Source organism: Carassius gibelio, chromosome B8, assembly GCF_023724105.1.
Source record: "Carassius gibelio isolate Cgi1373 ecotype wild population from Czech Republic chromosome B8, carGib1.2-hapl.c, whole genome shotgun sequence".
In the NCBI taxonomy this organism is placed as follows: Eukaryota; Metazoa; Chordata; class Actinopteri; order Cypriniformes; family Cyprinidae; genus Carassius; species Carassius gibelio.
In genome coordinates, this window is record NC_068403.1 from 6,008,453 (window position 1) to 6,023,117 (window position 14,665).

A 14,665-nucleotide genomic window follows, 5' to 3' on the forward strand; every position below is an offset into this window, starting at 1 on the left:
TTATATAAATTATACAAATAAATAAAGTTAGTATACATTTTATAAAATAAATAATTCATGCATTTTAATGTTTTTGTCCCCCAGACAGTTTCATTTATTACAATAGAAATTATCTAGTTTTGTTTTGTGTAACTTTCACCAGATTGACTTTCCTGTCAGCATCGGAAAATAGCACTTTTTGGTCCAAAACCACCATCTTTCCAGTGCAGAACCAGATTTTCTTCATTTCTTCAAAAAAAAAAAAAAAAAACCCCGCAACCAAACCAGATCTACACCCAGAAATTCAAGAAGTTGGAACTACAACTTCAGCATTGATCTAAACTCTCAGTCCTCAACTGAACCTCTGGCTCAAGTCATTCATTCCCTCAATTCTTTGAATACTTAGCCTATAAATCACATCATTGTCCTTGGGAAGGTCTTGAACAAGCCCCGGGTCAGACTTTAACTCTCGTAGAGACTCTCTCGACGTGAATGAAGACGCCGCTGTGGAAATCTGAGCGCTCAATATGTCACAAATCCGCTCTTTCACTTCAACACACACAATTAATCCTCAAGGGCCATTGAACACCCGGCTCGTTCGCGCCGCTTCTCAATTAGTCATTAACCCGACCCTGAAAAAGGCTTTTAGACGGTGGCCCTAATGACACTCCCAATTAAACAGTCACGTCCTGCAGAGAAACATAAGCAGGCGACACCTGTGGACTCAAATGCGCGTACCCGACGAAAGGCCATCCGTGCCCCGAGAATGAAGCGCACGCTGTGAGAAGGTTTGCGGACCCATCCGGACCACATGCGGATCTCATCTGCCACTGGTCCTGTATGGAAAGCCCACGCCATACACCATCCTAATCACATCCTTCCCTCCTGAGGCACGGTTCAGATCGCCTTCAGAGGGCACTCGACAGTCTGAGCACACCACACCTGGAGCTGCATTGCTCAATATAATCTCGTTTCGCTCTTGGGAGGAAAAAACTGCCGTTTGATACATCCCAGACGTTGGCACTGGCAAAATTACACCAACCGCTTTCTTGCACAACCATCTCTGGCGGAACAATGGAAAGCACACTGATTATCATGGGTCATTTAAAACAAGTTAATGCATTTTCTTTGCAGTATGGGTGCATTTGAACTTGCTAAATCTAATATTACTGCCAACAGGGGTTCTGTGTGGGTGTGTTTTTTAGTGCGCTGGAAGGTTAAGATGCAAACTAGAGCTGATGGAGGAGGGCGCAGCGCTCTACTGCAGCTGAAATGCGTTGTAAATACTGCAAACCGATCTGGAAGTCGAGCCTGAAACATGCAATATGCTGTGTCAGGGGTTTAAGGCCCATCAATTCACTCAGCTTTAATTTGAGCGTGGGCTGAAAAACACAGCACGGCCAAATGGTGACACTCTGATGAAGTGAGTGTTTTACCATCACTGGGAGTCTGGGCTGGACTTTCAGCACAGGCAAATCTGGAGTTTGTGCACTACAGTCAAACTGAAATAAAAAATTGCCCATACTTAAGTTCTTAATACAAGTTTCTGGCCTCGATTCATCTGTGCACATCATTACAAAGGACTTTCTTTTCACAACGCAATTAACTATTTTTTTCTTTTAAATTTCATTTGGCACAAATGTATATTTAATTCTGAGCAAAATTCTAGATGGGATGATGTATGTATAATTATATATGCAAAAAACATCATTGCTGAATAAAAGTATTGATTTTATTTTTTTAAAAAAAGAAAAAAAAATTACTGACCAGTAGTGTATATTGTTATTACAAAATATTTATATTTTAAAAATATAGCTTTTTTTTTTTTTTTTTTAATTCATCAAAGTATCCTAAAAAAGTATCACATGTTCTGAAAAAATATTAAGCAGCAGAACTGTTTCCAACTTTGATAATGAATCATCATATTAGAATGATTTCTAAAGGATCATGTGATAATGATCCTAAAAATTCAGCTTTGCATCACAGAAATAAATGATCATTTAAAGTATAATAAATTTAAAAACAATTATTTTAAATTGTAATATTATATCACAATATTACATTTTTTTTCCTGTATTTTTGATCAAATAAATGCAGGCTTGATGAGCAGAAGAAACTTCTTTCAAAAACATTAAAAATAGTAATGTTTCCAAACTTTTGGTCTGTACTGTACACACACACACACACACACACACACACACACACACACACATATATATATATATATATATATATATATATATATATATATATATATATATATATATATATATATATACACATATACACACTGTATATATATATACTGTATATACTGTAATTTCTGATCAAAATTGTTATTACATACATATATTATGTATTCTTATTCTTTCTAAGACTATCACAAAACATTTTTGCAAATTCAAAAAAAAAAAAAAAAAAACACTGCCAGATATCATTATCAGCAGAAACCGCAACAACACAGCAAAATAGAAAACCAAACAGAACACAAATCACAACAGAAAACCAAACAGAATTTGCAAGGCATTTATAAAAAAAAAAAAAAAATCAACAAATGTTCCTTATTGTTAAGCTCTATAACTACTCCTTGAAAACCTACCCAACTATTCATAAAAACTGTGAAAGAGGACACAGTCTTCCTTTGATATGCACTTCCTGGTAACTTGAGGCCACGCATTTCTAGCTTGAGCAATAAAATAAAAAAGAGTTTCACATGTTTAATGAATGCCCACATTCACATCCAAAACTAACTAGCACCAGAAAGACACCCTCGCTAACAGCTGCATGGGAAGATGAAACAGAATAAAGAGCTTCGGCTTTATAGAAGCCATTTCAGAAGTAAATATCCTGAACTGCACTGTCTTCCTCCCCTGCCCCCTCTCTCACATCACAGGCTGTCGCTATCCCGCAGGGAAAGAGGAGGTTAAGAGGGGGCTGGGGAAGAACCCATGGGTCTGGGTGGCCGAAGAATTGTGGGAATCAAAGATGGAGGCAGGAGGACGGAGACGAGTAGGTGCCGTCCACCATCGTCACCAGAGGCGAAGACAATCAGCAGGCTAACCGTTCCCACAGGGCTTTTATGAAAACAGGAAATCTGGCACAGGCTATAGGCAGTGCTGGCAAGGTAGCGGGCCTCGCTCGGACGTGGGTTGCCATGGCAACTGCCGAGCCCGACTCGATGGATCAGCACGGGCGCTTGTACTCGCACACACTCACACAGAGTGTAGCTTTGAACATCTCATTTTCTACCTGTATATGCAGCACCAAGATGCAAATTGTCATCGCCACGTGGCGTCTCCCTCCAGTTATCAGGTTTTATCCTCCTTTTGTTTCCCGCTTTCCTTCATTTGATAAAATAATTCGCATTTCCCTCCCGTTTCCATGCAAATCACAACTGGAACGGACAAAATGGTTTCAGAAAAACAAAGGAGGCGCTAACAATGCGTGATTGCGCTGGCTGACTGGGTTAAGTGATGTAAAGCGTTCGAATGAAAGGAGGAGCGGCGGAGGGAAATAAACGAGTGGGTTCCTGTCCTCCAGGACACACCGACACGTCTCCACCCTCTGCATCGACTTCACGATGAATGAAGTGAAAATGAATATAAATATATTAAGTTTGGGCATGACTGTGAATCAACACCGAACTGACCTGAGCTTCCTTAGAGTTGAACTGAGTTCCATTCATGATATTGACTGAACTTAATCGAATCAACATTGACAATATTGTCTTTTAGAGCTGAAGCCGTATTGCTTTCATATTGTGATTTTCATTTTTATTACTGTGAAGCTGCTTATCAACAATCTGTATTGTATGAAGCGTTATATAAATAACCTGACTTGAGGCGGAAGCAGACGACCGTGTGAACGGAGCGCAATAATAACCAAAACCTCAAACGGAAATCACCCCAGCAGCCAACAGCTGGACCACACTGCAATTACACACCAGAGCTAACACCTCTGGAGCAATTACACTCATTTACTGACCACAGACAGAGCTGCAACTCACTTTTTTACTGCCAGTGGGAACTTATTGTGCGTTTCTAAGCAAAATTATGATTGAAGCAGAATGTTTGCTGGTTTTCAGAAATTTACAGATGTTTTTGTTTTCAAATGAGGTTCTCAGGACAACTTAGACATTCAATTAAAAATAATTTTCCATAAGCAAAACCCTCTTAAATAAATAAAAAAATCATAAATGTTACAAACATTTTAACAAATATTGCATATTTGCACTAGATTAAAAAAAAAGAAGAAAACTTTAAAATTATTCAGCCCAAAAATAAAAACTGACCCTCAGAATTTCTTTCAGCAAAATAAGTTTTTTTATTTTTATTTTTTAAGAAAGTTGATAACCAGTTAGTTGACAGTAGCCATTGATTTCTAGTATGAAAAACAAAACTACATAAGTCAGTGTCTACCATCAACTATTTGTTTACCAGCATTCTTCAAAATATCTCTTTTTGTGTGTGTTCAGCAGAAGATAGAAACCTTACAGGTTTCTAACAAGTGGAGGGTGAGTAAATGACAAAATTTGAGGTAAACTAGATGAATCATTTATAGTGCTATCAAATGATTAATCGCGATTAATCGCATCCAAGATAAAAGTTTTTGTTTACATAATATACGTATGTGTACTATGTATATTTATTATGAATATATAAATACACACACACACACAGTCATATATATATATATATATATATATATATATATATATATATATATATATATATATATATATATATATATATTTAAGAAAAATATATATTTATGAAATATATTTATAATATAAAGTAAATGAATATGAATAAAGACATGTAAATACATGTACATTTTCAAAACACATACTGTATGTGTGTGTGTTTATTTATAGATACATAAATATACACAGAACACACACATATACTATGCAAACAAAAACTTTTATTTTGGTTTCGATTAATCACAATTAATCATTTGACAGCACTAATAAATTATGGAAATGTAAGTGTTTACTATCGTCCTCTTGCATTATCGACACACTATTTATCTGTTTAATACTGTAACTCGCTTTGACACAATCAAGGCATCTTGGTAATGTCCCGGATTTTCGACAAAGGCAATAATTGTGCAAGTACTCATGCTTTCAGAGTAGAATAAAAAAAACATGTTTGTCAAGGCTACACTTCAATAATTGAATTGAATAATACATCTCACATCAGCAAAAAAAAAAAAAAAAGAGAGAGGTGAAAAGGGTCAAGTGAATATAATTACAATTCCTTTTTTTCAACAAGCATCTCATCTCTTCCCTTAAGCACATAAGAAATGTGTGTGTGTCCAGAAACATCTGTTTTTATAAATCCCATTTAGCACAACAGCATTATAAAAAATGGAGTGCTGAAAAATAGACACTAAAAGGCAGCAAACACATACAGATGTTTACCTACTAGAACAACTGCAGACAGATACCTTATACACTAATATGATGAAACTCTTGATATTGAAAAAAGACATTCAGAAACATTAAGGAAGTTTATTAACAAATAGAAACAGACATTAACAGACAAAGCTCTAATAAATGGGAGATTTTCTAAATCATTTTAATAAGCGCTCTAGATTAAACATGCATGTGGTTTTGATTAAGCAAACCCATACACAAACACTTCCTCATCTACAAACATCTGTCTTATCCAGCTCCAGCTCTTCTGCTTTCAATGAGTATCACCACACATCTGCGCTGTGTTTGTCTGCATCACTAAAGCCAACGCCATTTCAGCCATCATGATCAGAACACAGATTTCTTTATTTTTATTTTAAATGTAGCTTATCACCATGCAATGAACTTTAAGACTTTAAAATAAGGAGTTAAGATTAACTTATTCATTTAGTATTATGATATAGTTATTAATGATTTTCAAGGTTCATTTATATGATTTGTTTTATAAATATAATAGAACACGTCACAAGGACATCTCTGACGATCGCACTTACGATTGCAAGACGCTGCAGTTGTAGAAGATGAAATCGGTGGTGATGAATTTGAGACCCGTCTCTGTGGACTTCAGAGAGAGCTTCACGACCCGTTTATCACCTGGAGAAGAACGTCAAGAGACAGTAATGAAGAGAAAGGTGAAGAAAATGCAGGAGAAATCAAGTTAGCATGAGAAAGGCCGTTTGAACCAGCGCAGATTCTGTGCTCCTCTCTGCACATGTACTCACTAATGTTCATGTTTCTAATATATTTGATTGCGAGACCATTTATCCACTTCTTCCATCTGTGAGCGAAATGCACTTATGTTTCAAACTAAGCAACCCTTTTGCGTTCCATAATGACTACATCTCTGCCCATCAAATGATACTTGTGGGCCTCACTTCACTATAATTGACATAATATTTCCATTTGGACATGCAATAATTGTTATTAATGGCAATACCAGGCTTCCGGAGTCTAAAAGTTACTATCAGGAGATTTTGAATTCTTAGAGTACCTTAAAAACCAAGGAAAATAAAATGAAAAAGTACGTATCAAAGGTTCAGGAAACGCAGAAGAGATTCATGTAATTTTCAGTCATCACAAAAGGTAAAAAAAAAAAAAGACGCCAAAAAATGGGAAACACGTAGGGAAATTTTTAATCAAATTACATTTTATTTCTAAAGCGCAATTTGTTCGAAGCGGCTCTGCAGAGCAGCTTAATAGACTTGGTCAGAGTAGATGCATTTCATTTGACGCAAATGAAAACGAGGACGTGAGTGATGGATGTTCAGTCTGACTGTTAAAAGACTGAAAATATGTTTTCTACAAACTTCAGATGGACAGACAACCCTGTAAAACACAGTTTGAGCTTTTCAAAACAATTTGTTTTTGCTCACAGAAAAATTAAACAAGAAATATACATGACACAATTTAATTTGAAAACAAATTAAAGGAATGAATTAAACCTGCACACTGGAAAAACTAACTCTTAGAATAAAGTCTATTATGCTCAGTATTTGATCAAAAAAATTTTTTTTAATATTATTGCAATTTAAAATAACTGTTTTCACCATCATTACTCCAAGTCTTCAGTGTCACATGAAATCATCAGAAATCATGCTGATATGTTAATTTGCTGCTCAAGAAACATTTCTAAGTATTATCAACATTGAAAATAGTTGTGCTGCAATTCAGATTCATTTTTTTTCTCAAAAGGTGATATTGGAATGGAAATCCCCCAGGATGGAATGAAAACGAAACCTTGGGACGACCCAAGACTCAGCAGGAGGAGCCCATGCTAAATAATTTACAATATTAGACATTGATGATTAAAGAAGCTATTAGTGCTGTGAGTAAGTCAAGCAAACGAGAGATCATCTGTCTGAGATCCTCTGCTGTTCAGACCTTGTCAGATGCCATATTCAATATAACGAGAATGAAAATGGGGTTGAACTTGAGGTTGTATTGAAAATGCATTTTTTTTAGTGGACTGAAAATCCGGAAAACATGGGTTGTGTAAATTAGACATGGCCAGGGACATGAAAACAACCTAATTCCAGAATGAATTACACATCTGTCCCTCAGCCTCATTTTCACTCAAGTCAAATTAAACACCGTGTTAACCCTTATTAAGAGTCTTAGTATACAGACGATGGCTCAACCACAGAAAGGTGGAAGAAGGGTTTAATTTAGCTGAAATATATAACACAACATGGGCAGAATTTTTTTCATTAATTTATAATATTACAGCTTTTTAAGAACCAATCATATCCCAAATAGAAAGAAAAAAATCAAGTATCCTCCTATATTATTTACACATGATGTCAATGTTGATGTGAAATGATGGCATTCCCTGTTTCTTACCGTATCCCTGGGTGACAGATGGGACGTCCCGCAGGGGTGGGGACATGCAGAGGATTTGTCCTTTGGCTAGCACTTCTCCTGGACTCTCTGAAAGCTCCTCAAACACACACGTCACCCCAGCCGAGAGGTTCGGGACATTAGCTACCTTCACACTCAGCTGGAACACACACACACACACACACACGTTCTCCTGTCAGACATACTAGATCATCACGTCAGCCGCCTGACTAACATGTGTGAAAACCGTGTTTTAGTGCGGTTCTGTAAGCATTAATGAAAGAAAAAAAGAAAAAAAATCAACTAAAAAGTTTCAATTCACCATCATTTTAAAGCTGAAGCAAAAGATGAAGATCGAAGAATATTCTACAAATAAAAAATAATCTACAAATAATTTTTTTTTTAACTCTAGTATTATATAATGAGAAACGTACATACTAATTTATAATTAAAATAATAAAAAACTATCCAAAATATTTTAGTAATTTTACTTTAATTCACCATAAAAATAACCATATTGATATACTATAATATAAAATTACAGCAACACTAACATTAACACTAGTTAATGCATTAAATATCATAAACTAACAATTATCCTGTTTTATTGCATTTACTAATACATGTTATTATTCAATTCTATATTATTATTTCAAGAAACAGAAAAGATGAAGTCTGAACAACATTCTATAAATAGATGATCTGTCTATAAATCTAAATTTTAGAATGAATCTTATACATGCACGATAAAAAACACTTCTACTTTAGTTGTCTAATAAATCTAACATTATATATTACGAATACTGGTGGCTCTCTGATGAATAGTTTTTGTTTAATGCATAAATTTGAATATAATCAATCCCTCAGCCTCTCTTTTCCATATAATTACAATAAAAACCGGGTCTGTCAAGCTCAAAAAAGCACCATAAATGCATAATAAAAGTCTTCCGCTGATATATGCTTGATCTGTGTGACAGATAGATATATTTAAGCCATTTTTTTCTGAAAATGATCCCCTTTGCTGACGTTCTACAGGTTTAGAATAACGCAAGTGTGAGTAAAAAGTGACAAAATATTCATCTTTGGATGAGCTATCCCTTTAAATCATTCCCACCTTGTGATATTCATTCTCATACAGTATGTTTTTATCAAAGCATCCATTATACTAGGAAAGCAATACTAATAAAGGATGCCATTGTGAGTGTTCAAAATAAAAATGCATTATGATGGTTCCAGCTACTTCTGGAGTAGCATATAAACTACTCACCTGTGTGGGAGCGGAGGTCACGGACATGTTATTAGGAGTGACAGTGATGTCAACACACTGCTTCAGCTCCATACTGAAGTGAAGCGGCTCGGTCCACTTCTCGCATGCTTCCTTTCTGGAGCACCTGGAAACAAACAAACAAACGGATGAGTAAACAGAAACATCCCGGCCTGCACAATAGCCTGTAGTTGGCAGTGCTGGCTTGATAAGGCGTTTGTCTGATTCAAGCTTCAGTGAGCATGATGTTCCTTTTCCCTGTCCACTCAGACCAATGCATGTCAAATATCCACTGATATCCACAGTCCCCGCAAATGGATCTACAATACAAAACGCTTTTGATGCTGCTGATATGGAGCTATACGTTGGGCAGAACAGACTCGTATACCACGCAAAGACAGAGATGTGCAGATTTATATCTGTGCATGAGAGATCAGGGTGCTCTTCGTTATTTACACATGATAATGACTAAAACATGGAGTAATGTGACTTATCCCAAATAATGGTGGAAAACTTTGCAGTTGCAACCTGAATACTGCTGCATAAATATCAGAACCATATCTTTATACTGTTTTGAGTGTATGACTTAGACTGTTAAAATGTTAGGCTTGCCAATAATTTACAATAAATCAGATCTAGTTAACAAAAAAAAAAAAAAAAAGGAAAAATGTTACTAAAATAAATGTCACAATTTGTGTCAGATTTAATTATCCAGATTATCTGAAAATATTTACGTTTTTTTTAACTGAATTCACAGTAGGTGTAGTGCTATGCTCCATTTCCACAATAATAAAAAGAAGACAATAACGCTTTACATCAAGGTGTAATTCATCAACATTAGTGAATACATCCGACAAACTAATGACCAATATTTTTTTAGAATTTAAAAATAAATAAAATTATAACATTTCTATTTATTAACTACATTTGATTTATAAATACATGTTTTACATTGTGTTAATCTGTTGTGATCAAACATAAGTAAATAAACTGATAAATATAAATGAATATAATAAATATATAAATGTGTAATGTAGAAACATGACACACCATTAAATCTAACCTTAAAATAACAACAAAACTAAAATTATATAAATAAAAAACAATATATATATATATATATATACACACCATATACATAAACATATTATATATATATATATATATATATATATATATATATATATATATATATATATATATATACACATACACATACATACACACATTTTATGAATAATTTTCAAATTGTACAATAACAATAAATTAAACAAAAATTATATAAATATAAAATAATTGAAATACACAAACAAAATACAATAATATAATAAGTATTAAATCTAATCTTAAAATAATAAATATGAAACTTTTTATAATTATTTAAAAATCCTAAAAATGTATATAAAAAAAAAACAAATAATTAATTCCTGATTGTTCATAATACGTTAACATTGTTGAAAATGTAATATGTAACAAAAAAAAATAACATTAAATTACACTAATACAGTCTGTAATAAATAATTTTTAACTGATAGTTAATGAATTTGATAATGTTAATGAATACAATATTAATGTAAAATGTTACATTACAAATATATAAGGTTATGGTCATACCACAGGTCTATAATCATGGGGGAAAAACTGAATGTGAACATTATAGAGAAAGATTAGGGTTCTGGTTATCTCCTAAAGGCAAATGAGACAAGCACAGAAATTCGTAAGCATTTCAGTAACAATGATTGCGGAGCCGACACTCTTCCTATGCTCTTTCATTTGTTTTTCCCGCCAAGCGTCCGTGGGAGTGAGCTGAGTACATCTGCAGGGGGCATTCATAAACCTGGCACGTTGGTTAGACGTGTTAAGTGGAGTTAAAAGTCGCCAGTGCTTGTGTTAGCCCGCGAATGAGGAGGGTTACGCTAATGTACACAAAGCCTCATCATAACCCGACCCCGATCATCTGTTAGAACAATGTTTGGCACACCATTCATGACACGGTGCATTAAAATACACCAACCTCATTCAAAATCAAGTCATATTTTAGCGACTTCAGCCCTAAACACACCTATTGCTGATTACTGTTATATGTCAGTGGCGAGAAGTACAGTATAAGCTGATGATGCATAACGAGGCTCGCTAAATTAAATGCGCTTTAATTTTGAGGCCACTCCGGAGAGACTCTAATGAAAAACACACACTGAGGAGAGATAGAGAACAAGCCTTTAAAAGCGCAGCCGCCCCGGATCGCATCAAACACATCACAACTAGACACACAGAAGGGGGGGGGGGGGAGCTAAATATTTGCCAAAAAGCCCAGGTATCTAATTCATCACGATGTCTAAGATGGCATTATTTTCCATCAGCGACAGCAAAACGCCACATTTTTACCTCCAGCGCGCCAGTCTGTCTGGCAAATGAAGCAAGCGCAGTCGATACAGACAATGCCATTATTCACCAGCAACGCACACGGCAGTAATGATTTGTTTTCCCTTAATTATACCCATATGTCTAAGGAAAGAAAAAAGAAACGGGAGCAGTCTTAATTAAAGAATTAGAAAAGGATATCTCTCGGTACATGCACCTTCAAGGCCTTCCTGCCCCATTTCGCTCTCGCTTTTCTCTCTTTCCTGCGTTCGAGAAATGAGTTTTTGTCCAATTAAACTGCACTTGTCTTTCTGGTGAACTGGAACTAATGTGATTTATGAGACACCGCCACCTTTCTCAGGTAGGGTGGTCCTGAGGTGGTTCCCGGGACACAAATACTCAGGTGACAACAATACAACGACCCACAGGAATGTTTCCTTGAGGAGCGTATTGATCCCTCTTGAAGCGCAGCATGTACAGCAAGCAAATCTGGGGCAGGAAATCAACGAGGGCTGTAAATCGCCCATGACAGGAAGCGTACAGTGAAACAATGCTCGTGTAAGCAAGCATTCGTTTAGCGGACGCTTTTGTTCAAAGGGACTTGTGGAACGCTGAACAAGGACAAATGCTCTGGAGCTTCTTATGATTAAGGGGATTGTGCTGGGACTGAACCAACAACCTTTAGATTGTCATTCAGGAACACAAAGACTGTTAAAATAATAGATCATCCAAAAATGATCATCATGTCACCCACTTCAGTTTAATTAATTGAATTTAAATGTGTTTATTTAGCATTAAATAAATAAATAAATAATACAAATCAAATTGACTAATTCAGTATAAATATATATATTATAAACATTTAAACTATTTATTTAAATGTATTTATTTTTAGGTACACCAAAAATAAGTAAATAAATAAATACATTGTGTAAATATTTTGCAGTTATGTAAACTATTTATTTAAATGTTTTCCTTCTTTTGGAGGAAAACCAAAAATTTTACAATCGATCAATCAATCAATCAATAAATAAACTAGTGTTGACATGTATTCCTTCTTTTGGAGGAACACTAAATAAATATTTTAACTATTTATTTACATTTATTTCTTATTTTAGAGGAACATAATATTACACAACATACTGTATAAAGAGCCAAAACAAATAAATAAATAAGAAACTAGTGAAAATATCACTATTGTCAAGCCTGGCTCAATGCACCAAATTTGAATGTGTGCATGCATGAATGACAATTCACATTTATTAATTTATTATAAATGTCATGAATGAATGAATGAATGAATGAATGAATGAATGAAGCTTCAAATTTAAGTTGATTCATATTCTATAAACGCTTACATATACATACACACACACACACACACACACACTCTCTCTTTATCTACTCTACTCTAAGGAACATATATAAGAAAGATATACAAATAAGATTTACAAGTAAAATAAATCTGAGCTGCTTGTGTTCATTTAATTAAAGCACTAAAAAACACCAGAAAACAAAACAGCATTAGATTTGGTCCACATGACTTGTTTTTTCATTGAATAATTAATTTGCATATCCCCCATATTTAAACTACAAGACTTATGAAAATGTATGACGTTTGATCACTATTGTCAAGCCCGGCACAATGCGTCCTGTTTGCACCAAGTTTGATTATTTGAAAGCATGAACTTCCCATTTCAAATTTATCATAAACGTCTTGCATAAATAAAGAAATAAAATAATCTCTGAGCTGCTCTTTTTCATATACTGAAACAAAAGCACAGAAAAGCAACATGATTTTGGTCCATTTGACGTGTTCACTGCTGTTTTTCACTGAAAATCTCATTTGCACATGCACATATTTAAACTAGAAAACCAATGGCGTTAGCGGTCACTGACGTCAAACCTGGTGCAATTTCCCCCAACACATCAAAGTCTTCCTATGTGTGTGTACAAATGACAAATTTGACATCTATTCATTTACCAAACACATGATTCACAGGAGTCATTCTGCACCAAATGAATGAGATTTAAAAGCTATTGAGATCTGGTCTGTTTATCACACAAAGACTTCAGAAGACCTGGAATATATTGCGTGAGTCATGTGGGCTCTTAGTCTGAAGACAGCTGCTTGGATGCTCTTCAAAATACCTCCGGCTGGTCTTCCGCAGACGAAAACCAGTCATAAAAGTTTGTGGGTTTGCATTTTTGGTTAAACTAAGACTTTAACCTTTACCTAAAGTCCAGGTTACATTCATTTTCCAGCCTTTTCTCGTTGTCTCTCCATCTGAACTAGTTTGACTCATTTCTCCCCAGCTGAGAGCTTCACTCTCTGAGTACCAGCTGAGCTATTCCAATTTCTGAGAAATCTATTACGCTTCCATATTTGGTGTCCTTCTTATGAGGATAATTCCAGGATGGTTTCCACTGGTCTCCCCCCAATTCCAGTCCAAGTAATACTGCTTTATTACTTCTAAGGTCACATTGAACCCTGTGTAAATGGAGAACTAGGGCAGAAATGGGATGAAAACCTTGAAAACTCCTGCGGCCTTTAATGATGGAGAACTCTGATAGCGGCCGTCTGAGGTGACTGGGTGGACAGATTGTTAAGATCGAGTGAGGGGTGAAAGACGGGGCGAGAGAAATCGATGGCGTGCATTAATTGATACACGTAAAGGACTAAGTGCTCTGAGAGTCTCTGGGTCAATCGTGTCTTTGACTTTGATTAGTGAGAGGAACAATGGGAGAAGCGTCCACTTGTTTGACAAGACAACAGTTTTTCTCTGTGCCTTTCAGGACGTCTGTCTGGTACACGACCTTTACTGCTTGCAGACATCAGTCATCAGAGATTTAAACGATAGTTTTCTTTCATTTGACTTTCCCACTTAGTTGCAATCTTTCAGAAACTAGATGTAGCAGATTTAAAGTGCTGACAATTTCCACAGAGTATTCGGTTCTTAAAAAGAGCATATTTACATTATATTGTTATGAAACGTTAACATATTAATAACGCTTGCTGATGAGTTGCATGTTCCAAATAATAACATACATTTTACAAAAGCATTTTGAACATGTAATAAAAAGGACCTATAGAAAATGTATACGAAAATATAGAATATGTATATATTACTCACACAATTTATTATTTCTATCTATCTACCTACTTATCTATCTACCTACCCATCCATCCATCCATCATTCCACCCACCGATCCATCCATAGTATATTTATATACTGTGTATATAAAT

General features: G+C 35.1%; 1 protein-coding gene across 1 annotated transcript in view; it reads right to left on the bottom strand.

Annotated features, from left to right (window-relative positions):
- Nucleotides 1-14,665, bottom strand: part of plxna3 (plexin A3) — a 157,109-nt gene that overhangs the window by 66,770 nt on the left and 75,674 nt on the right. Inside the window, exons 6-8 of the mRNA XM_052563751.1 lie at nucleotides 9,060-9,183; nucleotides 7,796-7,952; nucleotides 5,950-6,049 (exon numbers count right to left, since the gene is read on the bottom strand). Coding sequence (XP_052419711.1) covers nucleotides 5,950-6,049; nucleotides 7,796-7,952; nucleotides 9,060-9,183 — 381 coding nt within the window. The remainder of the gene's footprint in view (nucleotides 1-5,949; nucleotides 6,050-7,795; nucleotides 7,953-9,059; nucleotides 9,184-14,665) is intronic.